Genomic DNA, 20763 nt, shown 5'->3' on the forward strand with positions numbered 1-20763 from the left:
GGCAGCGGCACTCTAGTGTCGGCGAAAGGACACCACAGCTCCCGCCAGTACACTGGCCAGCAGAGAAATCGCAGTCAGTGTTTAATTCCTTAAGGCTTGCCTCTATTGAGTTTATTTATCAAATAGACAAGAAAGTAAATTAAAATAGCAATTGAAAGATGTTGGTAATGAGGGTGCTAAAGGGTGGAACTATGTTACTGTATTACACAAAATCCAAGAAGTTGAACCAGCTACAGTTACTTTTTTATGATAATTGTCCCATTTAACCATTTTCATTACAATACCACTTAGCATCAAAAGCAAACTTTAAAGATTTTATTACACTGTAAAAACTTATAACTTGAAGAATGACGTATTTCTTTTAATGCAACTCTCGGATTTATTTAATGCTTTTAAAGTGCAAAAAAAATAAAAAATAAAAATATATAAAGGTACCTTACGTAGTTTTTTGTGTGAAAATATTTCTTTTGCATAAATGCCAGTTTAAACATTGATCACATTTTGCTTTACAGGTTGAAGATCTATTAAATACATTTTTTTATGATATAACAGTTTCTAATAAAACCAATTTCATATTGTCAGTGTTGCAGTTCAACAGGCTGTATTTTATACTGCTTGTTTATGACAAACATTTCCAAATTATTCCTGTCATTTGCATTGTCAAGTTATCAAACATGATGAATGGTAGCACTAAGAGGCCCGGGAATCTTTTTGTAGTTGACAGTGAGCAAGCAGTACTTGAACACATATAGCAATATGCTGTTTAAAAACTTTGTTAACATACAATATATATTAACACACACACACACACTGTTGATTTTTTTACACAAAATATTTAAGACAGCTAAGGTTTTCATTCTGAGCCAACCAATGTTTATAAAACATCTCAAGACTTTATTCAGACATTTCCTGAAAAGATAACAGTGTTGGTTTGACAGTCACTAGTCTGGCATTGCCACTAGTGCTTTCTCCATAGCACTGTGGAGTACACAGTCACCAAAGTGCATCATTGTCCACGATCCACTAACATTCACACGTTAAAAAATAAAAAAAATGAAGAAATAGATGCAGTCAAATAAAGAGACACTAGTTCCAGGACTGAGGCAAAAAACAGATGTGAAATTATGTAGTTGATTACATAACCAAAGTTCATGGAATTTGTGAATCATTAAAAGAAAACTGTGATTCTGTTTAAAGCTCCATTGCTGTTTTGGTGTCCCTCTTCCACTTGTACTCAAGGGGTCAATACTAGTGCATCTGCCCTGTCAAATACAAAGGTGGAAATGGGGATGATGTTATGATCAAATGCCTCCTTTTATAAGAAGTCACAATTATGAGGATTTATGTGTGCTGGAGATTGTGCCATGCTTGTTTATGCAGTTAGCAGATAGATAAACATACAGCAAAAGAAGAAGAAAGTCATCAATCACTAAAATCCACCAAAGCTCAGGAGTGTAAACCTTTAATGTTGAACTGTTTATTTCATGAAGGTTTTTTTGCAGCTGCCACCGTCTTAAAATATAATCAGTCAAGTCAAAAATGATGTTATCATCTGATATCACTCCCATAGATCATCACTGTTTTACTATTAATACCAGACTGGCCTCTCATAAAAAATGGTTTTTACTGTGTGATGTGTTTAATGGATAAAACACAAGATTTCAACAAATTACAAATTACTTATCATGCATGTATTCGTGAATAAATTATTTTTATTTTAGTGCATGACGGTGATCTTATCCATTGTAAAACACTGCCTCGTCTTTATCCTAAATTTAAATTGTATGTCTGGAAATAATCTCTCTACACTACAGTTTAGGTTCAGTACTGATTTGGCTTTAGGTAGTAGCTTAATGTCACAAAATAATATTATTTCAGTTGTTTCTAGCAATAACAAAATACAGTGAATTTGCCAGAATTACAGTTATTATTAGTATTATTTGTTTTATGTTTTGGTATAATTTAGTATCTGGAGTTTGTGCTTATTTCAGATTCTACTCTCTTTTTGTGAGCTAGTATTTTTTTTGTTGTTGCTTTTTTCGTATTTTAGTTTTTCCCAACATTCCATAAATGCAGGCTTTTTTACACTATGATTGTTTTTATGAACCAAGGAACAGAAAGGTTTCAAATGCCACTGAGCTAACGGGACTTGTTACACCTTTTATCCAAAATACATATTGCACATTTAGAAAATAGCAAAATTTCAAGTCTGAATCCTGAACACCTTGTGATGCATGCATGTAGCTGCCCAAGAAAAGGCTTAATACCAAATACAAGCCAGAGGTGTGAAAACCAGCACGTACAGTTTGGGAATTGGAAACACACTGTGGAGGCACATCTGAACTCTACACAGTAGCCTAATGAAAAATACAATGGAATTTTGAAGAAATAAACTATATTTTTTTAAATAAAAGGTGGGGGCCAGAAGTGTTTAACAATCTTAACTCACTAATTCTGCAGGACTAATTCCACAGGGAGGTACGTCCTGGCATTCGCACAGTCAGAATGGGAAGGGAAATGCTGTTTGGCTTGCAAACATCTCTGCTTTCACTCTGCTTTATATGCAGGAATGGTAATGTTGGATTTTGGGATAAGGAGGTTTGGATTAGAAGCTTTTACATGACCTCGTTCATGCCTCTGCTCCCTTGGCTTGGAAATCAAATGAAGACATGTCTTTCTTTTTCGCCCTTTCAAATGTCACTTTTACGATGGACAGTCCTGACTCCTTCGCCGTCGCTTGATGCCCATTTCACCATTCATGCCGCTCCTCGCACTCTCATCCCGCCTCCTCTTAGTCTTCCCAACCTGTTTTGGGGAGATGAATTATACATGACTACAGCAGTCTAAAATAAACCATTGTTGATAGGGCAAGTCTTTAAACTGATAAAAATTATTATTAATTATTTCTTCAATCATACACTATGAATGTGCATTTCGTGAGAATGTGCCGCCTTATGTAACAAACTGAAAATCAGTTATATATGTACAGTACATGTATGTACAGTAAAATATAAATAAATAAAAAACGTAGAAACTAAACAAATTTAGATTTGTCGAAATTAAGAAGTTGTTGTTTTTGTTACATTTTGTGTTATGCTTTTTTACTTGAGATAATTTCTCCTTTTAACAGAGAAGAGAATCTGCATCAATAGGTAAAAAAAATTACAAATTCATGAATGAACACTAGAGGTCAGCATAATAGTGAAGAAAGCACAATAATACACAGGATGACGATATAGCAGGTCGTTTTACTATCAAAATGTAATTGAAACCTTTATGAAAAAAGAATCAGCTATATTATTGAATTGTAGTACATTGTAGTACATTTGGTTGGTATAGTGGTGGGATGGATCTCCATCCATTGTATCAATAATTCTAACCATGATATCCAAAATGGCTGACCATTAATTGAAAAATAATTCCCCACTAGATAGATTACCTAATTTATTGGAGTCAGATGTGCCCGATGTAATTTCCAAAGCTGAAATACAAATCAAATGTTCCTTTTTAATGCAAGAACTGTTTTGGTAGGTCATAAAACTCTGGAAAGCTCTGGAAAACTGTGTGTGTGTGTGTGTGTGTGTGTGTGTGTGTGTGTGTGTGTGTGTGTGTGTGTGTGTGTGTGTGTGTGTGTGTGTTTGTTTGTTTATTTTATTTTTAGAGTTGTAATGGTTTCTTCTAATTTAAGATTATTGTTAGAAAAGAAAACACTTGTCTATATTTAGCCAAGAGCAGTGAGTTTACTGACCTTGGCGTCCCGTTCTGCAAATTTCTGGAACATGTTGGCATAGATCTTCTTGTCCTGTTCATGATGTTCCTTAATCTTGCTCTGGCAGATGGAAATATGAGCATGGGCTGCTCGATTTGAGGGGTTGACTTGCAGCACAAGCTGAAAGTCTTCCATGGCAAGGCTGAACTCGTTACGAAGGAGACGGGCTTCCCCACGACGATACAAAGCCTTCTCATTGTTCTCATCGAGCTCAATTGCCTTAAACACACACACACACACACAGTAATTAGTTAATATACAGAGAGACAATGTAGTAAAAGTAAAATGTTAAATATGGATAAATACCATCAGGGCCTGGCAGCTCACCTTGTTGCAGTGCTCCACAGCTTGTGAGAACTCTTTTATCCGCAGGAAACACAAGGCTAAGTTGAGGTGTGATGTTAGTATAAAAGTCTGTATCTTCTTATGCTGATCCAGCCCATTACCACACTCCATCTCTAGCCAGGAAACGATACGCTGGTACTGGATGACTGCCTGGTAGTATAGCCCTGTCTAATACAGGAAGATAATACCATTTTATGAACATGGTAACAATTAAGAAAAAAACTGTTAAGACAAAAGATCAGCATGGGGACTGTACCTTAAAATATTGATTCCCTTTATGCTTAACTCCAACAGCCAAATCTAGCTTTTCAGGCAAGTCCATTTCCCATGATTCTTTGGCCTTGTGGAAAAACAATTAACATCATTTTTTTTTTCCATGTTTTAGGCAGTCAGCTGAAATTATCTCCATAACTATGTAGAACTTGTTCAAAGTGTGCTTGAATGAGTTTGTCTTAAAAAGAAAAATGGACCAAAGCCACACTATTGTATTAACCAAATCTAGTCTAATGTAGAGTGTGACTGTTTATTTCTTTAAAATATAAAGTAGTAAGCAGAGCTCACCCTTTGAAAGTCTTTGAGGGTAACTTCGTATATGACGTCTTTGTCTGGTCCAATTTTGTATTCTGGTTTACCTTTGTTTCCAAAACCATACCTGTGAAAAAAGAAAAGATAAAACATGACAGATCATGAGTCTGGTCATAATACAAAACATAACACCCCACTTCTACATATCAAACAGCCAAACTGAGTACAAAGATTGTATCAATTGTCAACAGTCAACTCAAGCCACTTGCCATTTAAACTATGTTGTGGGAAAGCACACCTGTGCATTTATTTAATACATGCCACTGGGGAAAATTCCCTTACCGGTTAAAATGTATACTATTCACAGTAATATTCCAGACACTTGCTTAGACTGCAATAATGTAAAAGAACACACTTTAATGGCTGATGTGAAGTTGGTCTCAGTACAACTCCTTTTATAACCTATTTATTATGAATCTATACCTTGATTATGTTAATACAAAAGACAGTATTACAGCCAGTGCGTGCAGTTTAATATGTGTATTTTGCAAGTGAAGAGGCTGATAGCTCTTACTTGCAAAAACACATCTATAGGTAAGTGGATTAGGACGATGGCGTCATGTATGGCATTAGAAGAAATGTCATACATATTGCAAAATAAACAAGATGCATTTTAAATAATATTGTACAGTTTCTTGAAAGGGAAGATATAGGAGTTACATTAGTGGCAATGAATAGTTCTGATTCTTATGAAGAGTAATTCATGAGGATTTGTGTGAATTAAGTTGGAGAAGCATTATGTATTAAGTATTTTCTGCTTTTCTTTCTGCTTTTTCTTTCTTTCTGTCTTTATTTCAGATTTGTTTCTGTGTTAGTATAAATTGTTTGTGTTATATAAATTCCTAGGACTTGTACTTTTTATTGCTTTTGCTTGAGGAGATAATGGGTAAGGTTGGAGTGGGCGGGGTTAAGGGAATGATATTATGTGGATTGGGCAGTACAATGCATTCTATTTACTTCATACTTTTACTTAATTACGCCTTATTTCTGTCTAATATGAATTTTCTTCATATTTTGGATGACTGACTTCTCATTCAGATGTTCTTTCAGACCCAAATCATGCATATCACTCTTCAAGAGTGATAGATATTAAGCTTTTTAGAACTGACCCTGACAATTAAGAGATCAAAGGTATTGTACATGTAGGTTTTGGACCAATACAGAATATTGCTAAACCAATATCAGTACCATATCCACACTATATCAGGCAAATGTTAGCCTTTCATTAGTATTTGAGATTACTGTGAGAAGACAGACACAATACTGTTCAATAATATTTAATATATGTGAGTATGTTCTGACTCCACACACAAATGTACAAAATATATATTATAAATAGAATCAGTAACAGCATGGCTAAAAGACTGGACCTTTGTAAATTTAGGCAAACAGCATTGTGGGTGATCAGGGGCACGCTCTTGCCTCCTCATATGAACTGCTGCCTTCTGGACGACGATACCGTGCTCCTCTGTTTACAAAAAAACAGATCCAAGTTCTCTTTTGTTCCACAGGCCATCAAATGTCTTAATGACATTTTTTTTAAATTAATGATGGTCCTGTAAGGTAATAAGGTTTTCTTATTTTGTATTTGTTTTTGTTTTCCAGCCGATCTGGACTGCATTTTAAAATAGCAGAATTAATGTAATCATCATCTGACAGAAATCCTACATCAAGTACAATGAAATAAATGGTTCTTGGGGACATAATTGTATTTTGGCTTAACAGGTGTAATGGAGGACCACAGCAAGAAAATCTAGCAGAGATTATTACCGAAAGCAATCCCACATAAAGACTGTCTCGCTGCAACTGCATTGAGAGAGCAAAAGCAGTGTTTTTTTAAGGATTTTCAGTAACTTACTTTGGTTTTAAGTGAAGTAAACAGCATTCTCCTTTTTGCATCTTGTCCATGGCTCGGTCCACTCCGAAAGGAACGCCTTTATCTTCAGCCTCACCAACCACAAAGCTGACATCCCTGCAGTCAAACAGTCGACCACCACACTTTCCCTCTAGGTGCACTGTGGGTCATACGACACAAATCATGACACAATTTAACCCTTATGTAGCCGTTTAATGTAGTGGTTATTTGGCACTGTTATCAGGAATTATCCAAGAAGGAAAAAAATGGCCTTACCTTCAACACTTGCTCCATCGTTGGGATTAGTGTAACCGTCACCTTTGACCTTTATTCTTCTTATGATGCCGGAATCGTCTGTGAGAATCTCTCCTTCAAACTTTAGTAGCTCCATCTGTTTTGTTGTAAACTTTGACTCAATCATTGTTCAACACAAATATGGCTATGAAGCAAATGCTAAATCACAGCCCTGCAGAACTTGGTGTATGGTGGTACAGAGATGTGGGAGGAGAACAACAAATATCTAACAAAAAAGAAGTAGGAGTTGTCACATCATGTCATGGAAATAAAAGAAAGAGAAATAATGACTATTGGAGAAACAGTACAGGTAGACTGTGTAATGAGACATATACTGTATGTATACACACCATGCCTCTACTAGGACAAGACAAACTAAGATAAATACATCCCTCTCAGCTAACTAAAGCCCCTTAACATCCAATCCCCTCTTTTATATTCCCCCTAGCTTTAGGTTTGAAAAATCATCTTATTCCAGTCTGTCTAACAGTATACAGTATGTCTGTAAATATTGTTGCAACTATTCATTGCACCACTCCATTAAAAAATATTTGTTGTAATGACGAGACAGCACCTCTGTCATTAAACACTGACTGTCGCAATATCAACATGCAATATCATTGATGAGAATAAAATATAGTATATAATAAAATAAAAACTCTCTTAATTTTCGTTGCCTTCCACCTTTTCTTCCCGTCTCTCTCTCTCTAGTCTTGATCGACGACGGTTCATTTACCGGATAGTTCCGGCACCGCCGGAAGTTATGCCGGATTTGTCCCTCACTATTCGCTTTCTTTGTGTTTACTTTACACTCAGGTTGCATCAAGGAACATTAACCGCAACCTCTGAACACATTACACGCTGAAAATGACAAGTTTTGAAGAACATTTGGATCGTGCAACAAGCCAGGCCTACTTGGTTCGTTCAGTGGATGATACTATCTAACTTGGATGCTCTGGGACCTATTGGCAGCGATTTGTTATGGACAAAATACACACGGTGATACACTGGTAAGAGCAAATTATGTTTAAGCATGTATCCAGCTAATTTCAATAGCTCAGTTTAACTGAAATCTGCAGAGACTGACACATACTCCTAAATGATCAGGGTCCCTCAGTGTGATGTAATTCACGGCACAAATGGCAGCACTAACGTAGCATACCTACCTCAAACACTACTGAAGAGTTGGGAGGAATTTTGTTAGGATTTCCAGCAGATCCATAAGCGTACTCTGGCTTACACAGGAACGTGCACACCTCACCTCTCTGCATGGACAACACAGCAATATCCCAGGCCTTGAGGACTTGTCCTGTGAGTGGATGAAGCAAATAAAAAAACTATAAGAGATGTTGCTGAGAATAAAATGTAGTCCGTCTCTATACTTGGTCCTGTTTGAGTGGTTGATTAATGCATATTTTTGCAGATTGGCTTTCATAACGAGCCGGGTGGGTGTGTCTGAACCGCGCATCACTGAGAGGACTCAGAGTTACTGCAAAGCTGCATTCTTATTCATTAAACCAGGGGTTAAAGTGGGCTGGAACGATCGGTCACCTTCGATTAATAATAAGTAAATTATAAATTGGCAGTTTCATACATCAGTGTTTCATTCTGCGGGCACTGCACCACCTGTATTTGCTTTACTTTTCAAAATTTCTCTGACTGGGAATGTTGATATTTGCAGTGGTAGAAGATGTACTAGAAACGTTTTTTTCTGAAGTTAAACTATTAACTATTAATAGTAAAACTATTCATACCCAGCACAGTACAAGTACTTCATTCAAATGTTTACTTAAAGTAAAGATGCAGTCACACAATTTTGCAGGTGCGTAGTTGACATCAAAATGAAGGCCAAGTTTCAAGACAGGTGTGGTCCATATTAATTGAGGTGCTGGTGAGTGGAGGGGTAAATCATCTCATCTAACTCTCAGCAAGTAAGCATATTTTCCAAAATGTCAAACTATTAATGTAAGAGACAACACAAAGGCACCCTCAAGTATCACAGTAGTGCATAAAGTCACCTACCTTTGCCCACATTGAAGCAAAAAGGTTCTCTGCGATCTCGACTGCTGTCAAACTTCTTCCCAGTGAGCAGCTTTCCGGTGTAGTGGACGACCACTCTGTCTCCAATCATTGGCCGCTCTCCATCGAGCCCCTGACGCTTCACAACCTGCAGACAGAGCAGTTCAACTGAGAAACCTTTTATACAGAGAATGTAGAAGAGATAAGAGATCATGAGAAATCATGACCATGCCATATGGTGGAACAATGAGTCCTACTTGTGCCTGCAATAAAACATTAACATTAAAGCAATGACAATAAATACCTTGATGACTCCTTGGTCTTTATTAGGTGTTACATCAATGCCCTTTGCAGCAAACATGGCTGTGGCTGGCTGGCCATCGATAGTCAGATCCTGATCAGTGGTCATTTCTGCGTGTGGGCATCACACGTTAACACTGTTATGAACACACAAGCCTACGTGTTAGCAATCTGAGCACCATAAATAACATGTCTTCATGTCTCATGTTTTCACTTTGGGACAAACTCGCAACAAGGAAAATGGCACATGAAATAAATCTAATTTGTGGAGATGGACTGGAAAATCACAGTCTGTTTCACAAAAATACCAATGCAAGATCTCCATAATCCATCCAGTAAATATGACTTTCTCCTCCACATTATATAACTTGTAGCTATTTAAGGACACATGTTCTAAAGCCATGACTGGAGATATATTTACAGTTTTATTGCAAAAGCCACAGTAGCATTGATCCCAGCTGTATGAGGAACATTACTTTGCACTGCAGTTCTGAAATCACTTAACTGTACCGCACCTTGTTTGATCCCCCACAGATGAAGTAAATACATAAATATAATGTCAAAGGCAGCAGCGTGTTGCCTACTTCAGTCTTCATCTTATTTTGTAACACGAGCTGCACTTACCAAAGTACATTATGTTCAAGATTATTAGTTTATGGCCCTTTTTTCTCTTTGTCAATCAATAAATGACATCCGCAAATTTTATGCGCAGCAAAATTAAATCTGCAGCACGGCAGAACCTCATTTCGATATCTTCACTGTTTTTTGTAATGAGTATTTCAACATTAGTCTTTTTTCGGAAAGCCTTGTATGCGCAGGGAAAGTGTGGGCTCAACTACGCTCACACACTCTGTAATGATAAAGCTGCGCCATCACAAATACAGTCTTGTAATCTCTCTTTGTTTGTGATGAGGCAGGTTAACATCTTGAATTTGACCATGACTCCAATTCAGAGGTGATACACTAATATACATATCAGAATATGAGGCTATCTGCTCTCTGGTTTTGTCTGGTGATATTGATGTGATATAGCTCAAATGTTGTCTCCTCTAGGTCTTTCAGGCTGTGTTACTGTTACAGTAGCATATTTGACCTCTCCCAGCATGGCCATTATGTCCACATAACTAGTGATTTTTATAGCACCAATTCTCATTCCAAATGCTGGTCACAAAAAAAATTTTGTATTTAGTTTTTTTGCATGTTTTGTATTTCCTAGCAACAAATTCTTTCTCACAGAAATAGTATCAAATAAATCAAACAAAGAATTTTTGGCACTTGACAGTTTTTAATAATTGGTAATAGTACCCTGGTTCGGTAACCAACCTGACAGACTGATTGAATAGAATGACTGGTTGATTGAAATTAAAAGATTTTGATATAGTGTCAATGTGATACTTGTGTAAAACCTTGAACCTGTTCTGTTCTAGACAACATTTTTAGAATAAGTAAACAAGATTATGAATCTGACAGGACATTTAATATGCGATGCTATGAAAATATTTCGGTACCAAAAATGTTCAATAACTGCTCTAAATAAAAATGTTTAAAGTCGGCAAAATATTGATTAAAAATAGGCACTGTCTGGTCAAAGAATAAGTAAACAAGATGACTAATCTGAGCTGAGCTGTCTGTCTGAGCAGACAGACAGACAGACAGACAGACAGACAGACAGACAGATAGATAGATAGATAGATAGATAGATAGATAGATAGATAGATAGATAGATAGATAGCGTTACAGCTGCTAAACGTTGCCTCCCTCATCACAGGAGCAATTGTCAATGTTGCAGTTATTCAATGCCTCAATACACATGGCTGCAGGCATTTTCAGTCTGCCCTGGCAGGATAATATTGACATTGTTTGAAGACAATGAAAAAGCTAGTTAGCTATGTTATGCATGTTGGCACTATTTGGTGATTATCATCACATGCAACAGCTGAGACGTTAACACTTGCTCGAATAGCATCAGCTCACAGCTGCTCTGGGACTAGACCGGAATGTCACTAATGTTAGGCCGGAGTTGTGAAGTAACGATTACAAATCAAAATGTAACATCTACTACGATAAAAATGGACGTTAGCCTGACCATAAAGTGTTTTCTGATTCTGAAAGACTCCCAACACTGCTGCTTGTCCCCTTTATATTTAAAAGTGCAACGCTTCAAGCCTAAATTGGCTCTTCATCAGGTACAGAGGTATAAAGCCAATATAGGCCTGAAATGTTTCTAAATGTAATAAAGTTAAAACAAGTATTTAAAGGAGCGCTCCGCTGTGTTGTAAATCACCACTTAACAGAGATGGTTTAAGGTTAAAGAGGTAGCTCTTATTCCCTGCAACAGTTTTCTAGATTTTTCCACCAGTTGTCCTGTCTTTACTTTACTTTACAGTCCAGATGCTGTTGATGACCACGTGCAAATATTAGGATATTCTGCCATGGTGACTAAGTTCTTAAAAAGCCTGTAGTAGGAAAATGAAGAAGCAGAGCATGGCCTGAGATGCATCAACTTGGCAATAAACTCATTGCGTTGAATATTGATTAAGAAATCAATTTGAACTCATTTTCCTAGCGTGAGAACAATCTTAGTAACAGTAACAGCCCAAGCCATGGTGCACCCATGTTCCTCGAGCCACAGGGTAAAACCTTAAACATCGGTCTTACTGATATCTGCTCAATTTATTCTGCTTCTTCAATTGTGTGTGTCACTTTCAAAGATCAAAAGTAATTTACTAAACACTTTAGCACAAGCACAGCACATTTCTGTCTCTTCTGTGTCTTTTAAATTTCATGGATTTCATCTTAGATGTAACTCGTTGTGCATGCGTGCATGTGTGTGTGTGTGTGTGTGTGTGTGTGTGTGTGTGTGTGTGTGTGCGTGCGTGCGTGTGTGTGTGTCTGTCTGTCTGAACACAATGTTCCTTCTATTCACAGTTCCCCGCTGGCAAAGCCTGATAGTGTTTACCAATCTGAGACCCCCTCACGTACAACCCAGCATCAATTTCTGAATGAAAGTAAGCTGATTTTAAATATTCAAATTGACCATTTACATTAATACACAATTTAAATTAAATTAAATAAAGCAAGTGGAGTTATAGTGTGTGTTATGAATTACCATTAAAACAAACCATCATTAAAACTTATTCATTCCATCAATTTTATCATTTAACTTTTTGCTTTTTCTGTATGAAAGAATTAATTATTAAACAGTGAACAGGTAAACCCACTGCAAATAGTTACAACACAGATAAAATGGCATGTAGGCTACATGTATCTAAACTCAGATAACCTGCGGAGGAATGCAGGAACAGAACATAATGAGGCAAAGACCACATCCACAGACGCACACGGTGTATCTGTACATGCTGTCTCACATTTGTACTCTGCTGCTGATTCATACAGTATGAAAACATGTGAGAACACCCTGTGCATGACAGACTCATAGCCTGACATCCTGAGGCAGAGCATTGTCTGGCATTGGAGATTATTGTTTAACCTGACAAAGACATCAGGCAGTTCACAAAATTATGCAAGAAAAGCTGCTTTTATGGACATTGATTTTTGGAAATTCTGCTACAGTGGTATATGTAGTTTTAATCTTTACATGTCAGTGTATTTGGACAAGATCATTGTTTAAATTCATTAAATATCTCCCTCAGGCAGTGTGATTCATCTATGGCACTTTGTTTCAACCCGTGTCTATGTCAGCAGGCTCAATCTAACCACCTCATCTAAATCTAAATACACATAAAGACTGTGATAATACCTATATTATATATGCTATATAGTTATATATTATAAATATATGCCTATATTTAAAGTTATTCAGAGGTTACCATTATGTCCTGTAATGTACAACTTGGTCTGCAATTAATAGGAATCCGCACAGAATGAATTAGAGTTACTGTTACCAATTCTCAGAAACAGTAAATACCACTTGTACTTTATAGAGAACACCTAAAGCCTAAAGGGATCCTACATGTAAACTGTAGTCCTCATCCACCTCCATTGGGAACCACAGCCACACACACACACAACACACACACACACACATAATGTACCTTAAATGCCCCCCACACGTGTGACAAATTCAACATCCACCCTAAAACATCTTAGGCTATTATCAGACAACCTTAACCGGACATGTTGTTGTTTTCGTCATTAACGTTTTTTTAGACTCGTTTTTATGTTTATGATGTATAACAAGTGTCCATTTAACTCAGCCAGGCGTGAACAGAAAGCACTAGAAAGCCGGTAAACCATATGCAATAATTAAGTCATTAATTAAATCTTTTAGCAGCAGAATAGATGGAATAGAGTACATGACTTACATTTCCTTGCGCTCCTTTTTTGTTGTTGCTTTCCCGAAACGGCCGATGACCCGCTGAAATTTCGGTCAGTTGCCTATTTTCTTTTTTAACCGCGTCTATTCCTCCTAATTTAAGCCCGCCCTTCTCCTCTCATATCCAGGGTACTAAATGTTCTGCCCATGTGGTTATTATGTCGAGTTGTTTTTGTCCTGTTTTCCCTTTATCCCTTTCCTCTCTTGTGGCGATGAACGTGCCAGTGAAATGAAGCCACATGGACAGACTTCAAAATGACACTGGTGAGGAAGATAGGCAGACACACAAGAGAGAGAGAGAGAGAGAGAGAGAGAGAGAGAGAGAGAGAGAGAGAGAGAGAGAGAGTAGAAGAGTTGTGGGAGGGCGTTTAGTGTAAAATTAAGGGGCAGGTCTTGGAAAGCAGCCACAAAGTAACACAATGTTCCGGCTGTACTGTAGCCGTACCGCTGCTGATGAGAACACTGTGTTCCAATAGACACTCTGACCTGTAACCCGTTCCGTGCCGAGCCAGGCCGGGAACAGTACAGTCTGTACCGCAGCAGGCTGTCCTCTCCTCAGTTTACAACACGTATCAACACTGCCGTGTAATAGCCGAGCCCTAACCACACAGACGGGATGTGTTAAGCACCTAAATAAAAGCACACCCTAGGCCTACTGCCCGATAAATCGTGAGCTGAGACGGATTAAGGTTTCTGTAAACCGAGTTTTTTTTATTATTATTATTTTTGTTTACCGGGGATTTTGACGCTAAATTAAATTTGCTGTAACGTTTAAAGGTAGGGATTTAATATGTTTTTTTTGTTGTTTTTTTCCTCCTGTCTGGTGGGATTTTTTTCTTTATTGTGATTTTTACTGTGTGGAGATGATTTGTCAACAAGATGCGTTTATTACTGCGGTAGTGAAACAAGTATTCAAATATTTTAAGTAAAAGTAGCAACACTGATGAAAAACTATCACAATTGCAGGTCATAATTCTGTACTAAATTAAATGTGAAAAAATTGAGTAGGCTAGCCTAGTACATATTTAAGGATTAAAAGTTTAAAAAAATAAAAAATAAATAGGCTACTCACACTGAAGCATGGTTCTTGATAGGCTGGTCTAAGTGGTATGTGTAATTATTTATTTTCATTTTGGGATGTATGTTTTTTTTTTAAATCAAATTCCTATTAGAGTGACTAAATGTGATTGCAGCTAATTTTCATCTTTATTACAGGCTACTAAAATCAACTGTATTCCTTTCTGTATGTACCAGTGTTCATACACTGTTCATTTATTTTAATTTAGCAGTCATGTTCAGTTTAATTTTGCAGTTGCCCATCTCTCACACATGTGGATGTAAACACACACACACACACACACACGCGCACACACACACACACACACACACACACACACACACACACACACACACACACACATTATGGTTTCTCATTTTCTTTAGATATGTTTCATCCTATTTCTTTGGAAGATTGAGGCTCTTTGATAATGTATCAATGAGCAAAGGGTTGTTACTTCTTGTGAAGTGTAATGCACCATATTTTAGGAGCTGTTGTTTAGCAAGTCAAAAGGAGCCAGTTGAGGTGGTTTGGGCATTTGGTAGGGATGCCCGCTGGACGCCTCCCTAGGGAGGTGTTCCATGCACATCCAGCTGGGAGCAGGGGGAAGACCCAGGACTAGGTGGAGAGATTATATCTCCACCCTGGCCTGGGAACACCTTGCCTCAGTAAATACTAAAGGTAAAAGTACTTACTGTCAAAGTGGAGAGGTAAAGTATCATATGCATCATCATTTGCATCATATTTTAGAAGCTCGTTTTGCAAATCTTAATCTGAAAAGAAAATATTGCAGCTATTTCCAAGTTAAAGATACAATTATTTTCTCTGAAATGTAGTGTTAATGTAAATGTGCATGACCAGTATGTTAGAACTGTAACTTCAGGTTCCCTATGTGACCCATGAAACAAGTAGCCTATTACTTAGAAGTATTAGACCATAGCATTAAAATACAAGTAAATATCCAATGGTTATTATTGTGAAGGATAGTATGGATAGCCCGTCAGAGTGTCAAAAGACAATGTAAAGTTATAAACCTGGTCCAGGTGTTGATTTTACTTCATGTAATGTTAGGAATACGGCATCATATTTTATGAGAAAAGAGTAGTTATCAGGGAAATTCAATTTAGTATAGCATATCTGAAATGTAAAGGAAATGTGCAAGATCTACTATCTCAAAATTGTACCTATATTCAATACTTGAGTAAATATGTTTAATTACTTCTAACTGACATGTTCTCCTATGTCACATATAGTACATGAGCAAGTCTCACACAGAACAGAGTAGTTGTAGGAGTTTCATTTATTTATTTATTTAACAGGGACAATGTTGCTCATTAATCAACAGAAAAAGCAACTGTGAATGAGTCAGATTTAGCTCAGCAGGCCAATTTTTTTTAGGAGTTATTGTCTCAACAGTTTGGGAGAAAAAAAACACCTGTATAGATGCATATTGATGAAATTCTGTTTTCAATGAGTCCTGTGAGTACAATTATGAGATATACAGTATTACATACAAAAATGTAAATTTAAGATAAGATAGGCAAGAGAGACTTTATTGTCATCCATCTATATACAGTGCAGTACAGTTCATATAGGAATAAAATTGTGTTTCCCTGGTCGCGGTGCAAAAACAAAAACATGAACAAATGGATCTAAGGTGCAAACAAGATACAAAAAACAAATACAACTATAGTGCAATAATAGAAAATATAAATGCAAGTAGCGTAAATAAATGTAAACAAATTTAAAGTGAATGAACAACAGTAAAAGCAGTTCCCTGTGGATAAGATGATTATTCATTTCATCTTTTTGTGTTTAAATAAAGAGCATGAGATGTTAGAATGTCTTTGATGAAGTCAGGCTTTCACTGAAGCAAGACATATACATCAGTGTTTGCAACTTCCCATTAAAGTCATAAAAGATGTTTATGGCTTTGCCTTTTCTACCTTTGTGGTCTGAGGATACTGGTATGTTATTATGAGCAGAATGTTTGCAATACAGCATACTTTATGGCTGCTCTTTTCATTTATGTTCAGAAACAATATGCTGCATTCAAATGGTTGAAACAAACTTGAAAATGTGGCATAGATTCTTTTTGTGAGTATATCTGCTTAATTGCTTAAACTGAGGTGATCAGATAGTTAAAACTTCATTGCAGGTTTCTGGTGGGTGAATCCTGCAGTCAGAGGTGGTAAGGACACCGTCTGACCAAGGGAACACGAGGATCCTGTTAATTATAAAGGTGACGTAACACAAGGGAACCTGATTGTGCAAACCTACAGGGATGTTATCAACCGGCTGAGTAATCTTCTGAGTTATCGGAAGAAAGCTTTCACACACTCTCGCATTAGAACATTAAAAGAGAAAAATACTAGAGAAACAGAATGACGGTCTTGTGAACTAACAACACAACCAGCCCTCACCATGCCCCACCAACCACCTGAAGCCATTAACAATAAATACATAAATACTTTTTAAAAACTGATCAAGGCTCCAGCTCCGACAGAGATTTGTTTGTTTTTCTAAACACTCGTCTGTATCGCGGTGTCCTAGTAGCTTTGTTGGCACTTCCTCCCATCTTGTATGCGTAAGTGGAGGTCAAAAATTAACTCAGCTGACCTGAGCTGAACTGCAATGCATGAATAGATTTCTATATTGACACACAAGCCTGACATGTCTTCCTTTCTGAAACATCATGAACATATTTGTTTCTGTTGTGGTGAAAGCAGCAACTTGGAAGGACACAGGGAAATTAGATGCTTTAAGGTTAAATCAAGAGTTTGTAGCTGTCTCATATAAATATAATAAACATATTTATATAGACTTATTACTCATGTTTTGAGCTTTAGAGCCTCTTACCACTCTAAAAAAGAGCTCAATACTAAAAGTTGAAAACTGTTCTGTAAAAATAAACGAATAAACAGTTATATTTATATTTTTATTAAATACTGCATGCACTAAGTACTAAAATCTGACAAGCAGTCGCGAGACTACGTCTGTCTGAATGAGTGTCTTGGTGTAACCAGAAGCACACGGGTAAGTTCATTCAGGGATACAGGCTGTACAGTCATCAGGAAGTGAAACAGAACAGAATGTGCTGTACTAATCTGATTGAAAAACACCGCCCTGAGTGGAGGCATGAAAAAAAAAAAGATGTTTCATTTAAACAGCTAAAAGGAGAATCCTATGGCATCAGGAGCTTAACTCTTCATTTGGTGATACAAAAGACAAGTGGTGAGGATAAGGTTAGAAAAGCAGTCACAAACATGCACACTGCGGCTAAAATAAAGCTGGGCAGCATAATGCTCTTTGTTTGTGTTCTAGGCATCCGTGTTACGTACATGGGAGTAATCTCCTGAGTGATCCCTTTTATCCCTGAACTTTTGCCCCCTGAAGCAGGAGTTCTTTACTGCTGTGTCTGCCATGGACCCCAAAATAAATGATTCCTCTCTTCTGCTGATGAAGAAAATACAGTGACTAACAGGGACAGACCTTTTTTTTTTGGTTCATTTCAACTTAAACCTTAAAGGACTATATTTTGTTATTTTTCAAAATTCTGTGCTCATTTTCTTTCCTTAGATAATTAGCCATGATGAGTTTACTAAACAGATAAAGTTGTCAGTAGTGAAAGAAGTATTCCGATGAGAAGTTACTCATCTGTATGTTTTGTTTCCCTCTGAAATGTAGCAAAGTAGACGTACTGTATGAAGTGGCAGAAAATTGGATTATTCATTTGGAGAGGTCAAAAGCTTAGCAGAGGAGGTTTTTTTAGACATTAAAATGAACTGTATTCATTTATGAATATAATTAGCCTTTATATCTAATTGTAGGTGCTTTTATGTAAGTTTTCCTCTGCATCAAGTTTGGTTATTTAGTAGCCTGTGCACTGGATTACTCTCATGCCTGTTCTAGTCCTGGAACAATCTTCAGGCCAAGCTCAAACTTGAGACCCTTATCTTTTTAAATGATTTTAAACTTAGAATAAGATAAGTGGTCACTGCTAACAATTGCTTAATTTAACTAACAAACACCTGATTACATATTGCTGCCTTGTTAATGCACTGTATTATGTAATGTATTTTGTTTATTGTTGCTGTTGTGATCTGTTGTTGCATTGGATGCTGCTATGTGACCTTGTCCTGGCTATAGTCTCACTTGCAAAATGGGTTTTAATCTCAATGTGACTTCCTAGTTAAATAAAGGTTAAAAAGAACACAGTAAGATTAAAAGAGTGTCAAGACTTTTGGATGTTTGGCTTCTTTTGTTTTGTCATATTGTCAGTTTATACTCTGGTCCTAAATAAACATTATTATTAAGAAACGTAACCCTTATGTTGTTTAGAGATCCCCTTTCACAACTCAGAAAACATTCTATTACTTTGATACTTCATGAAAGGCATGCATAATAATTTTATCTAAATAACATATTTAACTGATGACATATTGCAGAAGTCTGCTACAGGAAATTACATTCTGTTGCAGCTGTAATATATGTTCAAATCAGTATAATCATCTGTATAATGCAATACAGTTCAACACCACCACCAACTACATCTTCCAAAATGAACAAAATGTTGAATTAACAGCTTTTAAAACAGAAGATTAAACCTTCATAAAGGTTAGGTGGGACTTATTGCAGGATTGTTGCATTAGATTGTATTAGTTTGAGCTAGGTGTACCTAATAAAATGGCAACTGAGGGTATGTGTTCATATTTAGCCCATATAACACATAAAGCATGACATATTTCCTTATTTGGTGTGATAACAATGCCTTATGGTAATTTCCGCATTTTGTCACCTTCATCCGATGTGTAGACAGTTAGTGACGGGGGAGGGGGGGTTTACCACTTTCTACATAATGCCGATTAAGTCAGAAATTAAAATATAAATATATATATATACATATATATATATATATATATATATATACACACACATACATACATACATACATACACACACACACACACACACACACACATATATACACATATACATATAGTGAGGAAAATAAGTATTTGAACACCCTGATATTTTGCAAGTTCTCCCACTTAGAAATCATGGAGGGGTCTGAAATTGTCATCGTAGGTGCATGTCCACTGTGAGAGACATAATCTAAAAAAAAAAAATAAAAAAATCCAGAAATCACAATGTATGATTTTTTTACTATTTATTTGTATGATACAGCTGCAAATAAGTATTTGAACACCTGAGAAAATCAATGTTAATATTTGGTACAGTCGCCTTTGTTTGCAAGTGCAGAGGTCAAACGTGTCCTGTATTTTTTCACCAGGTTTGCACACACTGCAGGAGGGATTTTGGCCCACTCCTCCACACAGATCTTCTCTAGATCAGTCAGGTTTCTGGGCTGTCGCTGAGAAACACGGAGTTTGAGCTCCCTCCAAAGATTTTATATTGGGTTTAGGTCTGGAGACTGGCTAGGCCACGCCAGAACCTTGATGTGCTTCTTACAGAGTCACTCCTTGGTTATCCTGGCTGTGTGCTTCGGGTCATTGTCATGTTGGAAGACCCAGCCTCGACCCATCTTCAATGCTCTGACTGAGGGAAGGAGGTTGTTCCCCAAAATCTCGCAATACATGGCCCCGGTCATCCTCTCCTTAATACAGTGCAGTCGCCCTGTCCCATGTGCAGAAAAACACCCCCAAAGCATGATGCTACCACCCCCATGCTTCACAGTAGGGATGGTGTTCTTGGGATGGTACTCATCATTCTTCTTCCTCCAAACACGCTTAGTGGAATTATGACCAAAAAGTTCTATTTTGGTCTCCTCTGACCACATGACTTTCTCCCATGACTCCTCTGGATCATCCAAATGGTCATTGGCAAACTTAAGACGGGCCTTGACATGTGCTGGTTTAAGCAGGGGAACCTTCCGTGCCATGCATGATTTCAAACCATGACGTCTTAGTGTATTACCAACAGTAACCTTGGAAACGGTGGTCCCAGCTCTTTTCAGGTCATTGACCAGCTCCTCCCGTGTAGTTCTGGGCTGATTTCTCACCTTTCTTAGGATCATTGAGACCCCACGAGGTGAGATCTTGCATGGAGCCCCAGTCCGAGGGAGATTGACAGTCATGTTTAGCTTTTTCCATTTTCTAATGATTGCTCCAACAGTGGACCTTTTTTCACCAAGCTGCTTGGCAATTTCCCCGTAGCCCTTTCCAGCCTTGTGAAGGTGTACA

The 20763-nt window shown here is 37.2% G+C and overlaps 1 protein-coding gene and 1 long non-coding RNA gene across 2 annotated transcripts; one reads left to right on the forward strand and one right to left on the reverse strand.

The window, feature by feature from the left end:
- Positions 1-300: 300 nt before the first annotated feature.
- fkbp5 (FKBP prolyl isomerase 5) lies at positions 301-13806 on the reverse strand. Its single transcript, XM_028574727.1, has 11 exons — positions 13493-13806; positions 9172-9304; positions 8871-9015; positions 8015-8157; positions 6831-6945; positions 6558-6714; positions 4676-4766; positions 4371-4454; positions 4097-4282; positions 3749-3988; positions 301-2805 (listed from the first exon to the last, which is right to left on the reverse strand). Exons 2-11 carry the CDS (start codon positions 9274-9276, stop codon positions 2704-2706), a joined length of 1368 nt encoding a protein of 455 aa, XP_028430528.1. The 5' UTR covers positions 9277-9304; positions 13493-13806; the 3' UTR covers positions 301-2703.
- A 296-nt stretch (positions 13807-14102) lies between these two features.
- LOC114554924 (uncharacterized) lies at positions 14103-18800 on the forward strand. The gene is made up of 2 exons (XR_003692492.1): positions 14103-14280; positions 16719-18800. It is a non-coding gene; the product is annotated as an uncharacterized LOC114554924 (long non-coding RNA).
- Positions 18801-20763: the final 1963 nt, after the last annotated feature.

The sequence above is a fragment of the Perca flavescens genome, chromosome 4 (assembly GCF_004354835.1).
Source record: "Perca flavescens isolate YP-PL-M2 chromosome 4, PFLA_1.0, whole genome shotgun sequence".
NCBI classification, from domain to species: Eukaryota; Metazoa; Chordata; class Actinopteri; order Perciformes; family Percidae; genus Perca; species Perca flavescens.

Coding starts and splice junctions, on each gene's coding strand:
- fkbp5 (XM_028574727.1), bottom strand. CDS start 9,276: ATGACCACTGATCAGGATCTGACTATCGATGGCCAGCCAGCCACAGCC. Junction 8,158..8,870: donor TTGCTTCAATGTGGGCAAAG/GTAGGTGACTTT, acceptor ATCCACTCACAG/GACAAGTCCTCAAGGCCTGG. Junction 4,283..4,370: donor AAGGGAATCAATATTTTAAG/GTACAGTCCCCA, acceptor TTCCTGTATTAG/ACAGGGCTATACTACCAGGC.